Raw genomic sequence first — 23,245 nt, 5'->3', positions numbered from 1 at the left:
CCGAAAGGACCTCTTATCATACAACAATCTCTTCCAAAGACACCTGATCCCAACAGGAACTCCCGACCCCGAAGAAGGACAGACCCATCTGCTGCTGCAGTACTCGATCTGACTCTTTCCGAACTAGAAAACTCTAGTGGTCTGTCTCCCTGCCAGACCACCCTCGCAAAATATCATGATAATCTCTCATCGATTAATAGACTCTAAGAACACTTTGCCAACTCTGATTCTCTAATCGATCCCGGTCGAACTCAATAGGAACGGAAAAGTAATAACCCATTAAGGACCCACCGCCTGAACCACTATCAGAACTTATCGGAAAGAATAAATCCCAAAAATCTGACCTCAAACGCAAGAAAAGACTATACTCACTTGAAAGCATCCTCTGACACCCGTAGACATAAGCCCTAGCTTCCTCTCAGATTTCCCCTTCAATACTGAGCACCAGGTCAGCTCCCGACCCAATAGATGAACCTCCAAAGGCTACTCATTGCAAACCAAAACGTCTCACCGATTTCCTTCTCACGATAACTATCTCAGCTCATCGCGACACACTAGTCACGAAGTTTTCTTTACCCCAAGCGAATGCTACAACTCATCTGAAATCATCTCATTTCCAACCTTAATCATCTACACCCACTGGTTCCATGTGTCTCGCGAGTATTCTTGTACCAACAAAATTGACCCAATCCGGTCTAAGAAATCAGATGAAGATCAATATCCCCCAAAATGAAACCCATCTACAAAACCGAAACCTCATCTCGCCAACTCGACACACGAACGAATCCAGAATCAAGCTTGAGAGTCTGATCCAACAGGAGAATTGGAACCACTAAATTCCAATCTGGTACTCAACTCATGACCTAAGATTCACGAATTTAAGCACACACCTTCTCCCCAATTCCTTCCGATTACGACAATCCCCACTCAACCTGGGATATATCAATTTCCTAACTGACACGAAGACCCCCGTCTCGCCCTTGGTTCGGCAACCAGGCTCCCAAAGACTTAAACGGTAAGGCTACCCAAGCCTAAGAACTCCTCTGCGCCATACTCTGGCTAGTGAATACTACACCCCCCCCCCCCGGCAGAATAGTATTCACTCTTATCGACTACTGAGTGCTACGGTCTCTCCCGTAGTCTTGCGATACTCTCTCACTGACTAATGAATACCACGGCTCCCCGCAGTATCACAACCCACTGCCATTATCCAGTGAATGCTACGGCTCCCCGTAGTATCACAACACACACTCTCTCTCTCTCTCTCTCTCTAATCAGTGAGTACTACGACTCCCCGCAGTATCACGACACTCTTTTTCACTGACTCATGGATGCTACGGCTCTCCATAGTCTTACAACACTCTCTCACTCACTGACTCACCATGGGCTCACTCCACGGTTTCTCCTGATAATCCCAAGCGAATACTTCCACCCATATCCACTTGCTTTCTTATCACCCCATAACCTCGTTATCACACATCACCACACCGAGTTCACCAACTCATGCTCCACAATTCAACATAGATAGGTTCTTACACTTACCCAGCTTATGCACTACCACTCCTGATGCAAATTCTCGTAATATAGGCACTTATCTCAACACAGGTACACCCTTAGACAGTCTCGCTCTGGGGACAATTAACCGTTGGGTTCCCACTGGAATAATAGTCACTCGATACTCCACTTACAACTCAAATCTCAAAATAATTCAAAATTTTAGGGCGTCATACTCGGATACCCCAGTACACTATCACAAAATCTCATGATGTCTTGTCATGTACACTGATCTTCCACTCACACAGCTCTAAACCTCGAAATACTTCAATTCACAACTTGAACACACGGGGAATTGTCAACGACTGAAAACACGTTGACAAAATCCGAAGCTCCACCTTTTACTGATCACTGTCCAAAGGAACTACTCATACCGACTCTAAAATTGGTCAACAAACCAAATGTTTCCCTCTTCTGGAGTATAGATTACAATCTATACCTATGCCTGCAAATCTTAACTATTGCACCCTGTGTCATCCACCAATAACCTAGGTCTCAAGTTTCCACACCGCAAATCTCCATAACCAGTTCCTTAACCGCTCTTGAATGAATCGCTGATCTTCCCAATTGACTACCCAGTTCTCCCCTACTTAGGGTTCGAACCATCACCAGTGGGCATACTAACAATTTACTCCATAGACTGTTCCACCAGGTACATCACACTTGACTCATGGAACATACCATGTAAACACTCAATGATCTTCCCGATGGAAACCAAGCAACTCCAAATATCCCGAAACTCAGACAAAACCTCAAAATCCTCCAAGCGCGACTGCCTCTAGATATCTCGAAATCTCAAACCGATATTTCGCCGGACACCTCAACTGTTCCGAAAATCCTAAACCTCAGTTCGGAAATAATGCACTATCACGCACCATAACATGTCATTTGATTTACTTCATTGTCATCCCTTCCCATGTATATTTCTACACTCCAAATCTCCACATGTAATCCAAATACTCTTTAGACTTTAACATCACTTTCATGTGTGATATTGAATAATGAGAATTAAGCAATCAGTTGTAATTATATGTTGTGCCGATAGTTTTAGGATGAGTGGTAAAATTCGATTAATTTAAGGATGTAATAGACCAAATAAGGGCATGTAGGATATTTTACTCTACTTTGACAATCAGTTATGTTCCAGATAGCATGAATATGAATATTTTAAAATTATAATTTGATCCTTAAATGATTATATAATAATTTGTAAAAGTGGGTTGGCAGAGATTAGAAAAGGTAAATTAGTCTACTAGAACCGGTAATAATTTGCATTAATGAGTTAAAACTTAAAAGTAAATGGAAGTTGTTTCATGTTTTTCACTGTGATGTGTTGTTATTTCGGTGGAATTGTTGGGGGCTCTTACAACTCGGTTATATGACGGCAACAAGAATTTAATCATTACCACTTTGACCTGTATAAGTGGCCTTGCATCTGCTATGTGAGCTGCATTTGAGAAGTCAAACAATGTCCATTTAATATACCTTCCATCTATGCTTAAGTTTGTAAGTATATGCCTGGTTTCTTTAAAAGCAACTAATTTTAATATACCTTGATATTTCTTGCAGAAACATGTCACACGGAGATCATGCATCACATAATACAGGGATGAATATGGCACGCCTTAACATGTCGCATGGAGATCATGCATCACATCAGAACACCATTGATATTGTCAAAGAATACAATGCTTAGTTCAATGAAAAAGTCATAGCTATAATGTTGGATACTAAGGTATGCATTTTGTTTTCATCTCTAAACTATTAAGCCCTGAATCAAAGAGATGAAAAGTACATATAAAAGTATTCATTCTACTATTTTTCATATGAATCATGTTGCTTTAGGGACCTGAGGTCAGAAGTGGAGATGTAGCTAAACCAATTCTCCTTCATGAGGGGCAAGAATTCAATTTAAAAGAGGAGTTAACACAAACAACATTGTCAGTGTAAATTATGATGGCTTTATAAATGATGTTGAACCTGGTGACATACTATTGGTTGATGGTAAGATTACCTCATTAACACTTCTAAAAAAGATACAAGTGACAAAATTTATAAAATGTTATATATATATATATATATATATATATATATATATTCCCTTGTATAAAGGTACTTTTTTTCTTTTTCTTGAAGGGGGATGATGTCATTAGGTGTTAAATCCAAGACTGGAGATTTAGTAAAATGTGAAGTAATTGATGGTGGAGAATTGAAATCAAGGAAACATCTCAACGTGCGTGGAAAAAGTGCAACTTTGCCTTCAATAACAAGTTTACTTTCATCCTATTTTACAATTAGTTTAAAATTATTTGTTAATTTCATTGAATTGTGAATTTGATTCTGTTTACAGATAAAGATTGGGAAGATATAAAGTTTGGAGTGGATAACGAAGTTGAATTCTATGTTGTTTCCTTTGTGAAGGATGTTGAAGTGGTTCATGAGCTGAAAGATTATCGGAAAAGTAAGGTTTCTTTGTAAATTATAAAATAATATTTCCTTTTATTTTTATTTTAACTAAGCTTCTAGAAAATGTATTTTGTAGGATGCAATGCAGATATCCGTGTGATTGTAAAAATCGAAAGTGCAGACTCAATAGTCAATCTTCCTTCCATACTTTCTGCATCTGATGGGGTTAGCATTTTAATTTCAATGATTTGATTTAACTCCACTAATATTATTATTATTATTATTATTAATATTAAGTTTTAAATATTCATGTATTAAGGCAATGGTTGCACGTTGTGACCTTGGAGCAGAGCTTCCAATTGAAGAAGTTCCTTTATTGCAGGTAAACTTGATTTTAATAAATAATAACCATGAATATTTGTTGCTAAATTTACATAATTTTATAATTGATTGTTGTTTAATAAATAGGAAAATATTATTAGAATGTGTCAAAAGTTGCAAAAAAATAGTTATAGTAGCAACAAATATGTTAGAAAGCATGATTGATCATCCAACTCCAACAAGAGCTGAAGTTTCTGACATTGCAGTAGTTGTAAGACAAGGTGTTGATGTTGTCATGCTTTCAGGTGAAACTGCTCATAGAAAGTAAGTTTTATGGATTTATTATTAATATCATCAATTTTATTATCTGTATTTTACTAAATCATTAATTTACTTTTAACATTCAACCTTATCTCAGTTTTCCACTAAAAGTTGTGAAAGTTATGCACACTGTGGCGTTAAGAATCGAGTCAAGTTCGCGAGTCAACTCGAACTCGATTTCTCTTTCGCGTCACTTGGCATACAAGGTATGCACTAATAGATGAATATTTGAAATTTGGAGTGCAAGGGTAAAATGGTCATTAAGTGTATTTTATAACTTTTGTAGAGCCATATGGGTGAAATTTTTGCCTTCCATGCTGCAACAATAGCCAACAATGTTGCTACTCCTATCATTGTCTTCATAAGAACAGGATAAATGGATGTGATTTTAAGCCATTGTCGCCCTTCCTCAACTATCTTTGCCTTCACAAACGAGTGAGTCTAAATTCTCATCTTTCTATTTTTACTTTGAATAATGAGTAAATTACACGAATGGTCCCTATGGTTTGGGGTAATTTGCGCGTTTGGTCCCTAGCTTATTTTTTTTAACTCGGAAGGTCCCTACTATTTGTTTTTGTTATACGCTTGGTCCCTACCGTTGTTATGGTTACGCGATTGGTCCCTGTCTTACCTAAAAATACTATTATTTAAATAGGAAAAAAATGGTTGGATAGGTAAGATAATGTGAGGGGGTGGGTTTGGGGGTGTGTTTATTTAAATAAATTAAAAAATCACAGACAAAATAGTCTTTTTAGGTAAGACGGGGACCAAACGCGTAACAAAAACAAACAATATGGACCTTCCGAGTTAAAAAAATAAGTTAGGGACTAAACACACAAATTACCCTAAACCACAGGGACCATTCGTGTAATTTACTCTTGAATAATTTACCTAATTATAATAGAAGTGAAAATTGCTTTGTATTTGAATCACATTGCTATTTAACCCTAAAAAATCATAAATTTGTGCAGAAAACGTGTTAAGCAGAGACTGATTCTTTATCATGGTGCGATACCAATTTATATGGAGTTTTCTGATGATGCTGAGGAGACTTTTTCAAGAGCCCTAAATATTTCAGGAAAGAGCTTTTTGGGTTGTCTTTATTTCAAATTGTTGATTCAATACCTAATTTTATTAACAACCGAGCTCTTTTCTTTTATAAATCCTTAATGTTTACTCTTCCTATTAAAAGAAATTAATAGCAGGTGCTGATCTCTTCAATATCCAAATCCTTTAACAACTCACATGATTGTAATATTTATTTCTTTTTGTTGTGAAATGAGTAAATTGAGATAATCCAAAAGGAACTCAACTGATATTTGTTTGAGACATAATTATTTGAGAGGTTACATATCAGGTTTGTTATAGTTCTTGATGAATTATTAGTTTATTTCGGTGTTGAACTCTAATTGTAGTATCTTTAACCTTTGTGTATAAATCGATGACTTTTAGTTTTCTTGGAAGGAAGAACAATATAGGTGAATAATATAGGTGAGATGATCTGGTGCAATAAGAAGAACCAAGGGTATAAAGGTCTTTTTTAGGGATTTGTCAATTGTAGCAGGTATATTCAAAACTGTATAGAACATCTTGACAATGGTTGGCAATGGGAAAATGTTTTATGTTGTAAAACATAATTGGATGATCAAATGAGCAAACAAAAGTGTATTCACCAATATAGTAAGTTAACCTTACTATATAGTTATCAATTCACAAGCAAGTTGAAACCTGTAAATGCTAGCCAATAATTATTATGAGTTTTATGAATAATTAGTATTATATATGATTAAAAAACTATAATATCAATGCATGTTTTTTTTTCTAAAAAAATAATAATAAGTTGTATCATCATAAAATATCTTTTAGATGATTTATGATCATTTAACATGTTCCAATTGTTTGATAAATTGCAAGTAAAACATAATATAACTTGGGCATCTTTAGGCCAGAAAATCGAAATTTCCTTAGCTAATTGGCAACTTAAGTTTGTTATTTTATGTATGAATGATAAATCCAACATATTAGTATTTGAAATTACATGTTTAGTTTATTTAGGAACATACTTTTTTAACGATACAAATTACAAAATTATTAAAAAATACAATATCACGATTCATAAGTTTTTTTAAATTAATGATATATTATTTTATTACATAATCTATTTTTTTCTATTTAAAATTAACAATGTGGCTTGTTTCCACGAGTTTTACCCTAACGATTTATATTTTAGATTTTGCTAAATATTTGGCAACAAGTTAAGGGACTATATTTATATTTTTCTAATTTTAGAAGGACACGAAGTGCAAGACCATGTTCGAACCCTTTTAAGCTAGAATTGGGCATCTTTTGTAATTTCAGATTTTGCAAGGGCGGTTGTCACCTCCCGCCGCAAAACCTTAAACCCTCGAAGGAGCTCTGCTAACCCCTGTCGCAGCCATTAATCTCCGTTTCCTCACACACAGGGAGCATGGAGCGATCTCAGAAGTCTCACAGGTCTCGTCAATCTGGCCCCTCAGCCAAGAAAAAATCCGATACTGATAAGAAGAAACGCGGCCTCACCGATGATAAGAAGCGAGACCCTAGTACTGATAAGAAGAAACGCGACCTCACTGATGATAAGAAGCGAAACCCTAAGGTTTTCCGAATGTTTCTTAATTTTCCTGTTTTTTCATGATCCATAGCCGTTTTTTTTTATATCTTCCACAATCTATTTCATTTCTCAAGATCGAATTGGTGCCCTATTGTTGGAACGTTGGAACAAAATGTAGTAAATATGATTGTAGTCGGTCAAATTTCAAAGCTTTTATAGTCGAGTTTTGTTTCCATCAATTTCAAAAGTTTGACAAAACCTTTAAACTGTTATGCAGGCTTTCGCATTCAATTCAACTGTGAAAGCTAAGCGTCTACAATCCCGTGCTTCAGAGAAAGAGCAGCGTCGCCTCCACATTCCAACTATTGATCGCAATACAGGGGAACCTGCTCCTTATGTTATCGTTGTCCATGGCCCTCCTCAGGTTCTCATCAAATATCAATTATAATTAGCTGAATCCAATTCAGCTTAAACACCTCAGGTGGAAAAATTAACCTCAGTTGTAACATTTTCATTTTAGGTTGGAAAGTCTCTACTTATAAAATCTCTTATCAAGCACTACACCAAGCATAACATACCAGATGTGCGAGGTCCAATCACTATTGTATCAGGTATGTTTATAAAAAAATTCTAACATATGTTATGAAATTGGTACTCATAGTATTCATGAGTTTTGATACACACATCCCTTTTGTTTAATTAGGTAAACAAAGAAGGCTACAATTTGTGGAGTGCCCAAATGATATCAATGGTATGATCGATGCTGCTAAATTTGCTGATCTTGCACTTTTGCTTATTGATGGAAGCTATGGTTTTGAAATGGTGAGTTTTTGTTACTTCTTTTAATAACTTTTCACATGATTTTCTAAATCCTCATAGCAACATTCACATATACATTTTTCAGGAAACATTTGAGTTTCTTAACATCATGCAAGTTCATGGATTCCCAAAAGTTATGGGTGTTCTTACACATCTTGATAAGTTCAAAGATGTCAAGAAACTCAAAAAGACAAAGCAAAGACTCAAACATCGTTTCTGGACAGAAATTTATGATGGGGCAAAATTATTCTACTTATCTGGTCTTATTCATGGAAAGTAAGTTTCTTTACACACTTCTATGTTCTTTTTATTCATGTAAAACACATATATAACTGAGGTACCATTATTTTCAGGTATGTGAAGCGTGAAGTTCATAATCTTGCAAGATTCATTTCTGTTATGAAATTTCATCCTCTTTCATGGAGAACCAATCATCCTTACATTCTAGTAGACCGTTTTGAAGATGTTACACCTCCAGATAAAGTGTCGACCAATAAAAAATGTGATAGAAATGTGACATTATATGGTTATTTACGTGGTTGCAATATGAAAAAAGGAACTAAAGTGCATATTGCTGGTGTAGGAGATTATAATGTAGCAGGTGTAACAGGTTTACCTGATCCTTGCCCTTTACCTTCAGCTGCAAAAAAGAAAGGGTTACGTGATAAAGAGAAGCTTTTTTATGCACCTATGTCTGGATTAGGGGATCTTTTATACGATAAAGATGCTGTTTATATAAACATTAATGATCACTTTGTTCAGTTTTCTAAAAAAGATGATGAAGATGATGGTTCAGGAGCTAGAGATGTAGGCGCAGATCTTGTGAAATCACTACAAAACACGAAATATTCTGTTGATGAGAAGTTAAATAATAGTTTTATCAATCTTTTTAGTCAAAAAAGTGGAAAAATTACAAATGGTGATGAAAATAACTCCATTGAACCTATGGAGGAAGCTAATACTGTTGGTTCTGATGAGGAAAGTGAAGATGAAGAAGATGTTGATGACTCTGATGAAGATAACAACCCTCATGAAAAGTCAACTGATAGTCAAAAAGTCAAAGATAACATTCAGGAAGAAGTTGAGATTCATGAGGGAAGAAGAAGGAGAAAAGCAGTTTTTGGAAACGAAAGCGAGCTTGATGATCAAGAGGTATTATATACTTTTTTTACTATGAAGTTTTTTTTTTGTCAAAAGATTTGTTCTCATGTAATTTGTTTATACTTTATATTTACAGGCTACTGATGAAGATGATGATGAAGAAGAAGATAATGATTCAGATGATGATCAAAATTCTTCTGAGGAAGAAGAAGAGGAAGAGGAAGAAGATCTAGAAGGTAAAAAAAGATTCCATATTTTTAACATATCTAGATTTGTTTTAATTGAAGCAATATAAAAAATTAGTTTTTATGAAAATAGAGAATGCAGGGAATGCTTCAAAATGGAAAGAATCATTAATTGAAAGGACAATATCAAGAAAAAGCATTAATCTTATGCAACTTGTGTATGGGAAGTCTGAAACAAAACCAGATGCTTCTTCCCATGAAGAAATTGATGCAAATGGAAGCGATGATGATGAGTTTTTCAAGCCCAAAGGTGAAGGAAACAAGAAATCAAGCGAAGGAGTGGAGGGCAATATGGTAAATACAGAAGATAGTTCCAAATTCACAAACTTTGCTAATGTAAAAGACTGGAAAGATGGAGAAACAATTGAAAGCATTCGTGATCGTTTTGTAACCGGAGACTGGTCAAAGGCTGCTCGTCGAGTGGAAGGTGCTGACGTGGACGGTGAAAATGACGATGATGCCCCTGTGTTTGGTGAGTTTGAAGACTTGGAAACAGGTGAGAAGAATGAAGGTGATAAAACAGAGCCTGACTCAGTTGCTGAAGAACGAAGGCTCAAAAAACTTGCTCTTCGTGCAAAATTCGATGCTCAATATCCTTTAAAAAATTCATTTCATTTTATTTATTTATAATTAATAATTAATAAATTATATAAATCACATGATTTTGAAGTTTATGCTTTTGTGCCCTTAATTCCTACATACATACAATGAATCCGATTCATCTGATGAAGATGATGATGACAACAATAAAAAAATCAAGAGTAATAACAACAAAGCTAATGAAGTTAGTTATATCGACAAGGTAAAAAATTTCCACAATTTTTTTTTTTAAATTCTCATTAAAAAAGTTCTATTCTTTTGTTATTAATTCATGAAATGGATGTTGTAGTTGAAAGAGGAAGCTGAGCTTCAGAGACAAAGAAATATAGCTGAACTTGAAGACCTAGACGAGGCCACACGGTTAGAAATAGAGGGTCACCGCACTGGAACCTACCTCAGATTAGAAATTCATAATGTCCCATATGAAATGATTGACCATTTTGACCCTTGTCATCCTCTTCTCATTGGTGGAATCGGCCTCACAGAAGAAAACGTTGGATACATGCAGGTTAGTAGAATAAAATATAAAAATAAAACATTTATTAATTTGTCTTTTGAATTACTATTTACAATCTACCAATATTTAAATTGTATATTTCAGGCAAGATTTAAGCGACACAGATGGCATAAAAAAGTATTAAAAACAAAAGATCCAATAATCGTTTCAATCGGATGGAGGCGTTACCAAACACTCCCAATATACGCCATTGAAGACATAAACGGGCGCCACCGTATGCTAAAATACACCCCCGAACACATGCACTGCCTCGCCATGTTCTGGGGCCCACTCGCCCCTCCCAACACCGGGATCGTAGCCGTCCAAAATCTCTCAAATAGTCAGGTGAACAAAACCGTAACTTTACTAATTCTCTAAGGGCTAAAGCGTAACTTTTTTCTTTTCTTTTCCAGGCATCATTCAGAATCACAGCTACTGCGGTTGTCCTAGAGTTCAACCATTCCGCAAAAATCGTTAAAAAACTAAAACTAGTTGGCGAACCGTGTAAAATTTACAAAAAAACCGCACTTATTAAAAAAATGTTCACTTCTGACCTTGAAGTGGCAAGATTCGAAGGCGCGTCGATTCGAACTGTTAGTGGGATTCGTGGACAAGTGAAAAAGGTAAAAAAAAAATTTAGTTTTTTTTTTGGGTGTGAAATTTGTTTATGAAAATTTTGGATGTGTTGACAGGTGGGAAAGATTGAGTTGGGTAATAAGCCTAAAAAGATGGGGGGAAAAGTTGAAGAAGGAATAGCGAGGTGTACTTTTGAAGATAAGATTTTAATGAGTGATATTGTATTTTTGCGCGCGTGGACTCAAGTTGATGTCCCGTGTTTTTATAACCCGTTGACAACCGCCTTGCAACCACGTGGCGACACCTGGCGCGGTGTGAGAACAGTAGCGGAATTGAGAAGAGAATATAATGTTCCAATTCCTGACAACAAAGATTCTCACTACAAGGTATGTAAAATGTTAATGATGTATGCTTACATGGTAGAAAAATTAAATTAGAATGAAGTAAATTACATTTTTTTTTATTTTGTAATACAGAGGATAGAAAGACCGTTGAAGAAGTTCAACCCGGTTGTGGTCCCGAAATCATTGCAAAGTTCGTTGCCATTCCGGTCAAAGCCGAAGGATGTGAAGACAAAGAAGGATGGGAGGGCGGTTGTTCCAGAACCACATGAGAGAGATGTTCATAAACTCGTGCAGCATTTGCAGTTGATTAGGCATAATAAGGTTTGTTTTTTATTTTTTTGTTGTAAAAATAACTTTAGAAGGGGGGAATGATTTGATGGGGTTTTGTTTTGGTGATTTGTAGATGAAGCAGCAGAAAGTGAAGAAAATGGAGAAGAAGAAAAAGTATGATGTGGAGAAAGCTAAGGAAGAAGTGGTGACAAAGAAACGTCAAAGGGAAGAAAGACGGGAGAGGTTTCGTAGCCAAGATAAGTTGCAGAAGAAAATGCGCAGAGATTGAGGCCACTTATAATTTTTGCATTTAATGGTTTGTGTTTTTGTTAAGTTTTCGAGGCTTTATGAATAGTGGGATAAACTTGAAGGTGAGATTGTATTATTTTATAATTTAGACTCGTATTGCCGGCAAAAATGTTGTAAAATTTTGGTTAAGTTATATATGAGATTGGTTTTCCTGCGGTTCGTTAATACTTGGATTAAAGTTTGAAGACTAAGAAATGATTCATTTATACAAAATATTCTTCTTAAGGCTAGAGTCAACCATAAGGAGATGTAGTCAGTAATTCAAAGCAAATTTATTGTCCAAGTTTCTTGGTTAATGCTACAAAGATGTAAAATATTAATTTGTGCTTAGAAATTGGCTAGTTTCTTTCACATTCAATCTTTTAACAAACATTACACATAACTACCAAATGCAAAATATAATTTCATGACCCTTTGTTCATGTCAAAATATGTAGTATTTATAGCATCTAAAATGAGATCCGTATGCACAGTTACAATTTCTTTTATAACAAACATATTCCAAGTGAACAAACAACCGCTTTAATAAATAAAACATTCAGCATCTCAAACATTACATTATCCTCTCATTCAAAAGAGTAAACAGAAAAAAAAAACTGAAGAATACAAACAACACCTCTTCACCCTTCAAGTGGAAAAACCCAAACTGCCCTTTCAAGTTTTTAATGTCTATCTTGCTTTAATCTGTCTGCATAGATCCAGCATGGTACTTTTCCAAATCTGCATCCAAATCTTCTGCAGACACCTTCTCACCACGTTCTCCCCCTCTACCCCTTCCTCTGCCTCTGCCACCACCCCTACCTCTTCCACCACCACCTCCTCCTCCTCCACCCCCTGCCGCCCTCATTGTCCGAGCACCACCTCTAAGTCTTCCCATAACCCCACCTCTGTTTCCAAAGTTATACGTCAATAACTCAAATAAAAAGACAAAAAGAGTCCACTAGTTGATCAGAAATCAAACTGCTATCAAAAAAGAGATAATACCTTGTGGGTGGACCATTTTGCCCTCCATAATTGGAAGCAGGAGGCATGAAAGCAGCACCATCGTTTCCCATGTTTGTTCCTATTAATTCAATCTTCATAGGCTTTCCATCTAATTGAACATTATCATATCTTTTAATAGCCAATTCTGCATCTCTACGCCTTGAAAAGACTACTTCTGCAGTTCCCTAATATAAAAAACGCTCAAAACTCAACCAAGCAATTAAAATTTCTTGAAAGGATGAGATTATTCCCAAAATCAAGTACCTTTGATCTGCCACTTCTATCATAGTGTATTGATGCTCGCTTTATGTCACCAACCTCTGCAAACAGCTCCTGCATAAATCAAACAATTTTAATGTTCCAAGAAAATAGAAGCTTTATAGTCATAATATATTGATCAAGACTCACATAAATCCTACAAAACTACCTTGATATCGTCATTAGAAACACCATAATCCAAGTTAGCTATAAGAAGTTTAGTGCCAGTCTCTATTCCTGACGACACCCTGTTTGATCTTGCAGGGTGTGCTGCAGCATGACCTTCGAACATTTCGTGTCCCCATGTTGTATCTGGTGCTTCAACCTGTAGGATATATCAAACAAGACCATAAAGAGTCGATACTGTTGAAGAGAGGAAACTAGAAAGTAACTTTAGCCCACATTAAAGCAAAATCAATCTTGCAATCCCAATTAGGTTTACTTCTGACATTCATTAGATACTGAATCTTTTTGTTACGCCACTTCTTTGATGAGATCTAGTAACCATTGCAAGCACGTAAAACCTGCTATTCGACGGATCAATCAAACTCTGTCTTAAATTCCGTACCTTTTGAGCGCCGTATGGTGTTGACCTATTGGAGGCACGATTTGGCAAACGGCGAGAGGGGCCAGGGCCGGAATTACGAGCTTTAGATCTAGGGTTGTCAGACCCTCGTGATTTCTTGTTCGCCTTTATCATATCATCGAGAGACATATCTAAATTAGACATGATTGAGCAATTGATACAAAACCCTTAGAAAATTTTGAGCAGAAGTAGAGTTTCAGTAGTAGGGTTTAGCTCCGCATGACAAACCCTTGGCTTCACGATCTATCTATCAACGAAAAGGGGAGATCATATAAATTTACAATTTTCCACCTCCAGTTTTTCTCAACTGAACTTTGAGCACATGTAGTTCTATTTTGTCATAACCAGTCCCTTCATTATAAGGGTGAGCAAAACTCCGTCCAAACCATCAAAATGGATATAACGCATCACTGTGTTGGAAGAAGAAGGATCGTGGGTCGGGTCGATTCAGGAAGGGTCATGGATAATGATAGATCACTTCCATGATATGTTCCAATTCTTAAAAATGCAAAATCATTGACTCATTGTTATGAAGTCTTTGTTATCATAGTAATCATTTAACATTTACACATTTATATCTAACAATCAGTAAGTTATTCAAATTTGAAATTAGAAATTAGTTATAGAGGAATGTGACATCCAAGATAGATTTGTTAAATATCTTAAAGAGTAACTCCTAATATTCATGTACGTTGTTGCTTTGAACTCAACTTTAAAATGCTTCAGATAACACATATTACATAAATACATGTGCTATGTATGTTGTTTCTTTGAACTCAACTTTAAAATGCTTCACATGACACATATTACATAAATACATGTGCTATAAGTCCAAGTCAAGAAGACACCATATTTTTAGGAGACCAAATTAATTGTTTTTTTTATTGATTTATTTGGCTTTTCTAATAACAAGTATAAAACCCTAGTTATATACACGATATCATGCAATTGAGAAAAGATACCTGTATGTGATGAGCATATTAAAGGGGAAATAACCTAACAATATAAACAGTTGGAGATTATGTCCTTCCTTCGAGGGGTTAAAGTGTAAAATTTTGCTTGAAATATTGATGTAATTTAAGGTATTGTTTGTTTTTTCTTAGGCAAAATGTCTGCAGTCTGCGGACCACATCTGTAGACATCTGCAGCAGAAGAAGTAGACCAAACGTTTGCAGTTTGAAAAAAGAATAATGTTTGTTTTTTTAACATTTGCAGGCTACTAGAATAAACTAAAATCTAAATAAACTGATTTTTTAAACTACAAAGTGATTTTTTAATATATTTATGACTTTTTTATAAATAATTAACAAATCTAAATAAACTTTTATGTATTATTGTATAAAAATGGAAATAAAAATGGTACAAATTGAAACGACCCAAAATACGACCCAAAAATTTTTGTTTTAATATTACTAAAAATCAATCGTCGAATATCATATGTAATAAAATCATGGAATGAACAACTCAAATGCCATAGTGTTGTGTCAAAACAAAACTACATCAATCATAACAATATCCGAAATAAACTCCCAGGATAAACTGAAGCTGTGGTGTGTGCGATGTCATCATCCCGAGCTCTTCCCTTTGGTAGCGGAAGTACTTGAAGCTAAAACTGAAATTGTAAGAATGAAGCTTAGTGAGCTCCCCCAAACTACTACATACCATACAACAACACATAAAAAAACTATTGGGTCTTGCCTATTGCATCGGATCGAAGTCTGGAACTAACCAGGGCCTTGCCCTCTGCATCAGACCGAAGTCCGGAACTAACTGGGACCGTGTCCCCTGCATCGGACCGAAGTCCGGAACTAACTGCATCGGACCGAAATCCGAAACTGACTGGGACCGTGTCCCCTGCATCGGACCAAAGTCCAGGAACTGACTAAGCATAACATAGCATAAACATATCAACTAGCATAAGCACATATACTGCATACTGCATCGGACCGAAGTCCGGAACACACAGCACAAAGACATGCTTGAATCACAAAGACATCAAGCACACTGAACTACTGCATCGGACCAAAGTCCGGTACTACTGCTAACTAAACGGGTCGGCATTGTGGTCGTAGACCCGTTCCTAATGGAAGGAAGCTCACCTCGTAACGATGGCTGCCGAGATGCTAAATCTGAAACTGCCTGAGCGCTGCTCCAGAACTCCCCAGCTATAAATCCCAAAAACACTAGATCAGGTACTTATAAATGCCCTAAGGCAATCTTCATCGGACTCGCCGAGTTGCTCATCCAACTCGTCGAGTCCACGGTTATCTTCATATGACTCATCGAGTCAACCTTGAGATTCGCCGAGTCTATTCAGTCATTTTTCCATACAGACTTGATTTGAGCCATGCAGCGGCTCTAAATCATAGATCCAAGCTTCTAGGGCATGCTTATCACGTAAAGTTGCAAACTTTACGTGCATGCATGGCTTTAAAGGCTTCAAATACCAAATCTAAGCTCTTAATGGGGTTCCAAGCACAAGAGGGACCTCAATCATGACCACAACTGAAACTTTAGACTTTTAGAATGTAATGAGGGTCCAGATCTAAAGTATAACTCGATCATAAGGCTTTATTACAAAGGATTTGGGGTTTTTGAGCTTAATATCAACCATTTGGGGACAAACTAGATCTATAAGGTCAATAAGCAAGATGGAGACTTTATTACCAGAAAAGATGACCACAAAGGAGTGTGTTCTAGATCTACTTCTTCTTCCTTGGACTCTTCAACCTTCTCCTTCTTCTTCCTTGGACTCTTCAACCTTCTCCTTCTTCCACTTGCTCCAAAATGCACCAAAAGTTCCTTCACAAGCAACAATCACTCACACACTCTTTAAGGAGGCTAGGGTTTGATAAGAAATGATCTGAAGGTGATGGAGGCGAGGTTGGGACGCATAAATGTGTTTAAATAGGGTGTAGACCCTTAAAATTAGGGCTTCATCCAGACAGGCGGACTCGCCGAGTCCCAGCATATTGACTCGTCGAGTAGCCAACTCAATTTGCGTGATCATCCCGTCTCTACTCAACGATTCGGGCTACAGACTCGTCGAGTACCTCTTAAGAAATGAAAATACTTATTTAAATTACATACCAGAAAATGGGGCGTTACAACTCTCCCCCACTTATCTTAGACTTCGTCCTCGAAGTCCGCTGCTGCTAAATCTGAAAATAACTCTGGGTAATGCTCCCCCATCCCCCCCCCCCTCGGTCTCCCACGTCCACTCTAAACCCTTTCGGTGCTGCCACTGCACCTTCACTAACTGAACAACCTTGTTCCTCAAGGTCTTTGCTTTCTGATCTAAGATCGCAACTAGCCTCTCGATATAATTCAGGCTGCTATCAACCTGAATATCCCTCAAGGGTACAACTGCTGACTCGTCCACCAAACACTTCCTCAACTGAGAAACATGGAAAGTGTTGTGGATCTGGCTAAGCTCCACCGGAAGATCCAACCGATAAGCAACCCAACCCACCAGGCCAAAACCCTAAAATGACCAATGAACCTAGGGCCCATCTTGCCCCTCTTCTGGAATCTGATAACACCCTTCCAGGGTGATACCTTCAGGAGGACCATATCGCCCACCTGAAACTCCAAGTCCGAATGCCTCTTGTCGGCGTAACTCTTTTGTCGACTTTGCGCAGTCTGCAATCTGCTACAGACCTGCTGGATCAACTTTGTGGTCTTGAGCACTGCCTTGGTGCTCCCGATGACTCGCTAACCGACCTCGCCCCAACAAATCGAGGTCCTACACTTCCTCTCGTAGAGCATCTCGAAAGGAGGGCGGTCAATACTAGCGTGGTAACTATTGTTATACGAAAATTCTGCCAAAGGAAGATACATATCCCAACTGCCACCAAAATCTAGGATACATGCCTGAAGCATGTCCTCGAGAGTCTGAATCATCCTCTCGCTTTACCCATCCGTCTGGGGCTGGAAAGCGGTGCTAAAATGAAGACGAGTCCCCATCTCGTCATGAAACCGCTTCCAAAACCTGGAAATAAAATAGACGTCTCGGTCTGATACTACTGATACAGGCACTCCATGCCATACCACTACCTCGCGTACGTAAATATCGGCTAGTTTCTTAGCCAATATGCTCTCCTAAATCGGTATGAAATGCGCGCTCTTGGTCAGCCGATCCACTATGACCCAAATCGAGTCAACTCCACGTGCGGTCATGGGAAGCTTAGTGATGAAATCCATAGTGATATCCTCCCATTTCCACATAGGAATGTCTAATGGCTGCATCTTGCCGTGGGGTCTCTGGTGTTTTGCCTTGACCTTCCTGTAGGTCAGACATATCTCTACGTACCAGGCTACGTCCCGCTTCATGCAGGGCCACCAATAATCGTGTCGAAGATCTCTATACATCTTCGTCGCCCCTGGATGGATGGAGAACCGAGACTTGTGGGCCTCATCCATCAACACCTGCCGTACTCCTCCCCAATACGACACCCAGACTCTCCCATGAATGGTTAGCAATCCTCGACTGTCATAGTCGAAAGAAGCTACTCGGCCCATAATCCTCTCACACTTCTGCCTCTCCTCCTTCAGGCCCTCAACCTATGCTTCTCTAATCTGCTCCAACAATGGAGTAATCACCTTCATCCTCAGACATATATCTCTGATCGGTGCCGCCATCGCCTTGCGGCTCAGGGAGTCGGCCACAACGTTGGCCTTGTCCGGATGATAAAGGATCTCACAATCGTAGTCCTTTACCACATCTAACCATTGACGCTGCCTCATATTCAAATTCGGCTGGTCCATGAGGTACCTCAGACTCTTGTGATCTGTGTAAATGGTACAGCAGACCCCATAGAGGTAATGTCTCCAAATCTTGAGGGCAAACACCACTGCCCCCAACTTTATATCGTGCGTCGGATAGTTAGCCTCGTGAGGCTTCAACTGTCTAGAGGCATAAACTATCACATGCCCTCGCTGCATCAACACTGCTCCCATCCATGTGATCGAAGCATCACAATAGACTACAAAGTCATCCACTCCTTCTGGTAGGGTAAGAATCGGTGCCTCGCACAATCGCTGTCTGAGGGTCTCAAATGCTGCCTACTGCTCAGGCCCACAGCAAAACACCACCGACTTCCTCGTCAGTCGGGTAATTGGAACTGCTATCTTGGATAAGTCCTGGACAAATCTCCTGTAGTACCCTGCCAACCTTAGGAAGCTCAAAATCTCATATGGAGACCTCGGGACCTCCCACTGCATCAAGGCCTCTATCTTGGCCAAATTCACCAATATCCCCTTATGGTTGACGAAGTGTCCAAGGACCTACACCTCGCGCAACCAGAACTCGCACTTGGAGAATTTCGCGAAAAGTCTCTCCCTCCTCAAAGTCTCTAGCACCTCCCTTAGGTGCTTCTCATGCTGGTCCTGAGTCTTGGAATAAACCAAGATATCGTCAATGAACACTATCACAGACCGATCCAGCATCGGCCTGCATACGCGGTTCATGAGATCCATGAATGCGGCTGGAGCGTTGGTGAGCCCAAACGGCATCACCACAAACTCATAATGACCATAACGAGTCCTAAAAGTTGTCTTCTGAATATCCTCACCTCTGACCCGCATCTGATGATAACCGGAGCGCAGATCAATCTTGGAAAACCAAGATGCTCCCTGAAGCTGATCGGACAAGTCATGTATCCTCGGGAGTGGGTAACGGTTCTTCACAGTTACCTTGTTCAACTCCCGGTAATCTATACACATACGGTGCAACCCATCCTTCTTCTTCACAAACAGAATCGGGGCTCCCCATGGTGAACTGCTCGGTCTGATGAAACCCTTGTCTAGCAGCTCCCACAGCTGCATAGACAACTCTTGCATCTTTGGAGGAGCCAACCGATACGGCGCCTTGGCTATCGAAGCCGCACCCGGAACCAGGTGAATCCAAAACTCAACCTGTCTCTCCGGAGGTATCCCAGGCAAATCCTCCGGGAATACGTCCGGGTAGTCTCGCACTACCGGTACATCGTCAACATTCTCCTTGCCCTTCTCCCGGTCATCCAAAACATAAGCGACGTACCCCGCGCAACTCTGCTGGAAGTAGCGTCGAGCTCTCGCTGCCGAGCAAAGAATCGGTCCACGCTGTGACCTCTCGCCCTGAATCACTAACTCTCCCCCACCAGGGGTGCGGACCCTCACTAGTTGAAGCTCACAATCAATCACTTCCCCATTGGGGCTCAGCCAATTCATACCCACTATAACCTTATTCCCTCGCAGGGGAATAGGAACCAAATCCACTAAAAACTGATCATCAAATAGTTGCAGCGATCAAGCCCTATGTACTCTCACGACCCTGACGGTCCTGTCATCAGCTATCTCAACCTCAAGTGGACAATCCAGCTCCCTCGGAGCTCTGCTAAACCTCTTGCTAAGCGCAAGTGAAACAAATGATCGGGTAGCCGCCGAATCAAACAACACCGTAGCTGATATGCCGTTCACTAGGAACGACCCTATATAAAAACATATAACTATAAGAAACAATCAACAATAATGATAAAGAGATGAAGGGGAGATACATACCCGTCACCACATCAGGATTCGCTCGCGCCTCCTCTTCTTTCATCTAAAAAGCTCTACTCTTCGCCACTAGCGCCTCACTTCGGCCTTGACGGCCGTCTATAATCCTCAATGTTGCAGGGGCAGGTGTTGCCACCTTCCCTGCTGCTGGAAAACTCGGACACTGGGACTTTTTATGTCCCCTCTGATTGCAATGTAAGCAAATCAGATCAGATGTTGCGGTAACGGTGGGAGTAGCTGTATAATTTTTGCTCATATGCCCGGTCCGGCCGTACTTGTAGCAACCGAGACACCCTGCATTGCACGCCCCATCGTGCAATCTCCCATACTTGCCACACCGACTATGGCTCTGCTATCCTTTAGATCTGTGATATGATACCTTGGGCTTTTTGCCCGAACTCCCAGTGCCAGATACCACCTCTGGCTTCCTCTTCCTCTCCATCTCTAGATCAATCTCTATCTCTCTCACGAGCCCTAGCAATCATGTCATCTAGCGTTTTATAGCTGGACAGGCTCACAAACTGGCAGATATCACTCCGCAACATCTCATGATAACGGGCCTTCTTCATTTCCTCATCAGCTGCGTACTGAGGAACTAGAAGAGCACTCTCCTTGAACTTGATGGTAATCTCCGCCACTGTCTCTGTAGTCTGGGTGAGATCCTGAAACTCCCTGGCTAACTGCTGCAACTTGATAACCGGTGCAAACTCGGCTCTGAACCTGGTAGTAAAATCAGCCCAAGTCATCGCATCAAGTGTTGTGTCATCCCCGATGACATGTCCGATCTCCTCCCACCAATCTCGTGCCCTGTCCTTCAAAAGACAGGATGCTAGTCTGACCTTGTCCCCCTCGGGACATCTGCTGGTGCGGAAAGCATTGGCTACATCCGCCAACCACCTGGTACTCGCTATGGGGTCCCGCGCCCCATGATAGTTAGGAGCTCCACAGGCTCTGAACTCCCTGAAAGTGAGCGTACGCGACCCCATCATGGTCGCCACCTCAGCACAAAAAATGTTCAACCTCTCATTCATCAGCTCCAAAATACCCTCCTTGATCGAACCAAAGATCACAGGAGTCTGCTTGAGTATGATGCGAGTAATCTCTGAAGAGAGGAACTCCCTAGTCTGATCATCCAAATGCTCGGCTCCCGAGCCTGGTCTTGATCCCTCATCGGCACCTGAACTACCGACTGCTGGTCTAGGGCGTAAAACCACCATTCTGAAACACATAACGACAACGTCATAAATACTGATATATCTCGAGGGATCACTATTACTACAAGTTTTTTGGTTTCGCCTTGGCCTTCCTTGATTCAAGTACAGATCCTATGCTTTCAGTCGTATGGGCCCCTACTACCTTCCACATCTATCTGTACCTTCCTAAGAACTGCCTCGACTCCACCAAGTCCCTTCTACTACTACTATTGATCTCATCCTAGGCTGGCCCTAGGGTGATCACCAACCCACTCTCCGCCATCAGCTGCATAAGAAGTCCCCACTTTCTTCCCTTAACTAGCTCGCGAATACTATTACATATCACTCAGACTAGATAATTCTTCGAATAAGGGATCCTACCCTATAACGGTTGGACTCAAACTAAAGCTGCGAAATAGAGCTAGACCTAACCTTCTAAAATTATTTAATCCTTGCAATATGTGACTTAACATATTCGCTTACTAGTTAGTGAAAGACAACTAGAACTCCTAAAAGCACAAAGCAAACAACATTCGAGCATTGAGTATATAGTGTAACGACCCAATTTTCATGTCCAAAAATTTTGTTTTTAAAACATTACTTTAGAAAACATTAATAATTAAAAACATTGTTTGATCAAACCACATCACAACGTAAACCATGTCTAAAAGCCAAATCATACAACCAATCGAAATATCAGAGTACAAATCCTAGTGAAGCTCGTAAATGCGGAAACCGGAGAGTGTGTGTGTGACATGCTGCTACCGCGCCGGCTCCTTTCCCCTAGCTGAGGAGGTACCTGAAACCAAAACTGAAAACTATAAGCACAAAGCTTAGTGAGTTCCCCCATCGTACCACATACCATACGAACACATAACACACATACTGTCAGGCTATTCTGGGGTGCCTGACTACCCGGTACGGCCGTTCTGGGGTGCCGTCCTACCCGTGTCAAGCCATTATGGGGTGCTGACTACCCATGTCAAGCCATTCTAGGGTGATGACTACCCATGTCATGCCATTCTGGGGTGCTGACTACCCATGTCAAGCCATTCTGGGGTGCTGACTACCCATCGGTCCTAACAACCGATCCTCGGGGACTAGTCCCCTCTTACTACCTTTATCTCATATAACATAACAAGCTAGCATGCAATCATATCATCACGTACTGTCAGACATACCTGGGGTGTCCGACCTACCCTTCGGTCCTAACAACCGAACTCTACAACTATCACATATACATATCATGCCAGCATACAACATATCAGGTAGTAGCGAACCTAGATGATATCACAAAGACAATCATCTAACATACAACTCCTATTGGTGGGCCGGCATTGTGGCCGTAGACCCACCGCTACTGGAAGGTAACTCACCTCGAAGTAGCTGCTGATCTGATCGGGAATTGATTGCCTACTGCTGCTGCTGCTGCTCCGGAAATCTTCCGGCTGCAATTCCCACAACATACTCAATCAAACACTGCTCACTGACCTTTGGGTAAAATGACCATTTTACCCCTGACCATGCCCTAAGTCAAAGTCAGAGTCAACTTTTCAGTTGACCCGACTCGCCGAGTTGGCTTTCCAACTCGCCGAGTCACCACCCAAACGATTGTCCTGGATCCCATTCCTACTCGTCGAGTTAGGCGACGACTCGACGAGTTCTCCTTCTAAACTGATATTCAAGTCCTTCATCCTACTCGCCGAGTTGTATGAACAACTCGTCGAGTTCATCTT

The 23,245-nt window shown here is 39.8% G+C and overlaps 2 protein-coding genes and 1 pseudogene across 2 annotated transcripts; 2 read left to right on the top strand and 1 right to left on the bottom strand.

Annotated features, from left to right (window-relative positions):
• Positions 1–3,163: 3,163 nt before the first annotated feature.
• LOC111887480 (pyruvate kinase isozyme G, chloroplastic-like) lies at positions 3,164–5,772 on the top strand (annotated as a pseudogene).
• A 1,181-nt stretch (positions 5,773–6,953) lies between these two features.
• Positions 6,954–12,117, top strand: LOC111887453 (ribosome biogenesis protein bms1). The gene is made up of 15 exons (XM_023883628.2): positions 6,954–7,237; positions 7,470–7,616; positions 7,713–7,803; positions 7,896–8,014; positions 8,097–8,287; positions 8,365–9,163; positions 9,249–9,348; positions 9,431–9,947; positions 10,060–10,159; positions 10,247–10,465; positions 10,559–10,798; positions 10,867–11,076; positions 11,146–11,415; positions 11,506–11,694; positions 11,777–12,117. Exons 1-15 carry the CDS (start codon positions 7,070–7,072, stop codon positions 11,930–11,932), a joined length of 3,516 nt encoding a protein of 1,171 aa, XP_023739396.1. The 5' UTR covers positions 6,954–7,069; the 3' UTR covers positions 11,933–12,117.
• A 300-nt stretch (positions 12,118–12,417) lies between these two features.
• On the bottom strand, positions 12,418–14,027 carry LOC111887454 (THO complex subunit 4A). The gene is made up of 5 exons (XM_023883629.2): positions 13,762–14,027; positions 13,363–13,518; positions 13,200–13,268; positions 12,936–13,120; positions 12,418–12,838 (listed from the first exon to the last, which is right to left on the bottom strand). Exons 1-5 carry the CDS (start codon positions 13,921–13,923, stop codon positions 12,631–12,633), a joined length of 780 nt encoding a protein of 259 aa, XP_023739397.1. The 5' UTR covers positions 13,924–14,027; the 3' UTR covers positions 12,418–12,630.
• Between the last annotated feature and the right edge of the window lie 9,218 nt (positions 14,028–23,245).

This window comes from Lactuca sativa, chromosome 6, assembly GCF_002870075.4.
Source record: "Lactuca sativa cultivar Salinas chromosome 6, Lsat_Salinas_v11, whole genome shotgun sequence".
NCBI classification, from domain to species: domain Eukaryota; kingdom Viridiplantae; phylum Streptophyta; class Magnoliopsida; order Asterales; family Asteraceae; genus Lactuca; species Lactuca sativa.
Note: the sequence above shows the minus strand (reverse complement) of the source record. Positions and strands in the feature narration are given on the sequence as shown.

Excerpts from the sequence above, each read along its gene's own strand:
- LOC111887453 (XM_023883628.2), top strand. The coding sequence starts at position 7,070 with ATGGAGCGATCTCAGAAGTCTCACAGGTCTCGTCAATCTGGCCCCTCA. Across the intron at positions 7,238-7,469 it reads ATAAGAAGCGAAACCCTAAG|GCTTTCGCATTCAATTCAAC; the intron begins GTTTTCCGAATG and ends ACTGTTATGCAG. Across the intron at positions 9,164-9,248 it reads GCGAGCTTGATGATCAAGAG|GCTACTGATGAAGATGATGA; the intron begins GTATTATATACT and ends TTATATTTACAG.
- LOC111887454 (XM_023883629.2), bottom strand. The coding sequence starts at position 13,923 with ATGTCTAATTTAGATATGTCTCTCGATGATATGATAAAGGCGAACAAG. Across the intron at positions 13,519-13,761 it reads CACCATACGGCGCTCAAAAG|GTTGAAGCACCAGATACAAC; the intron begins GTACGGAATTTA and ends TATATCCTACAG. Across the intron at positions 13,269-13,362 it reads TTTCTAATGACGATATCAAG|GAGCTGTTTGCAGAGGTTGG; the intron begins GTAGTTTTGTAG and ends TGATTTATGCAG.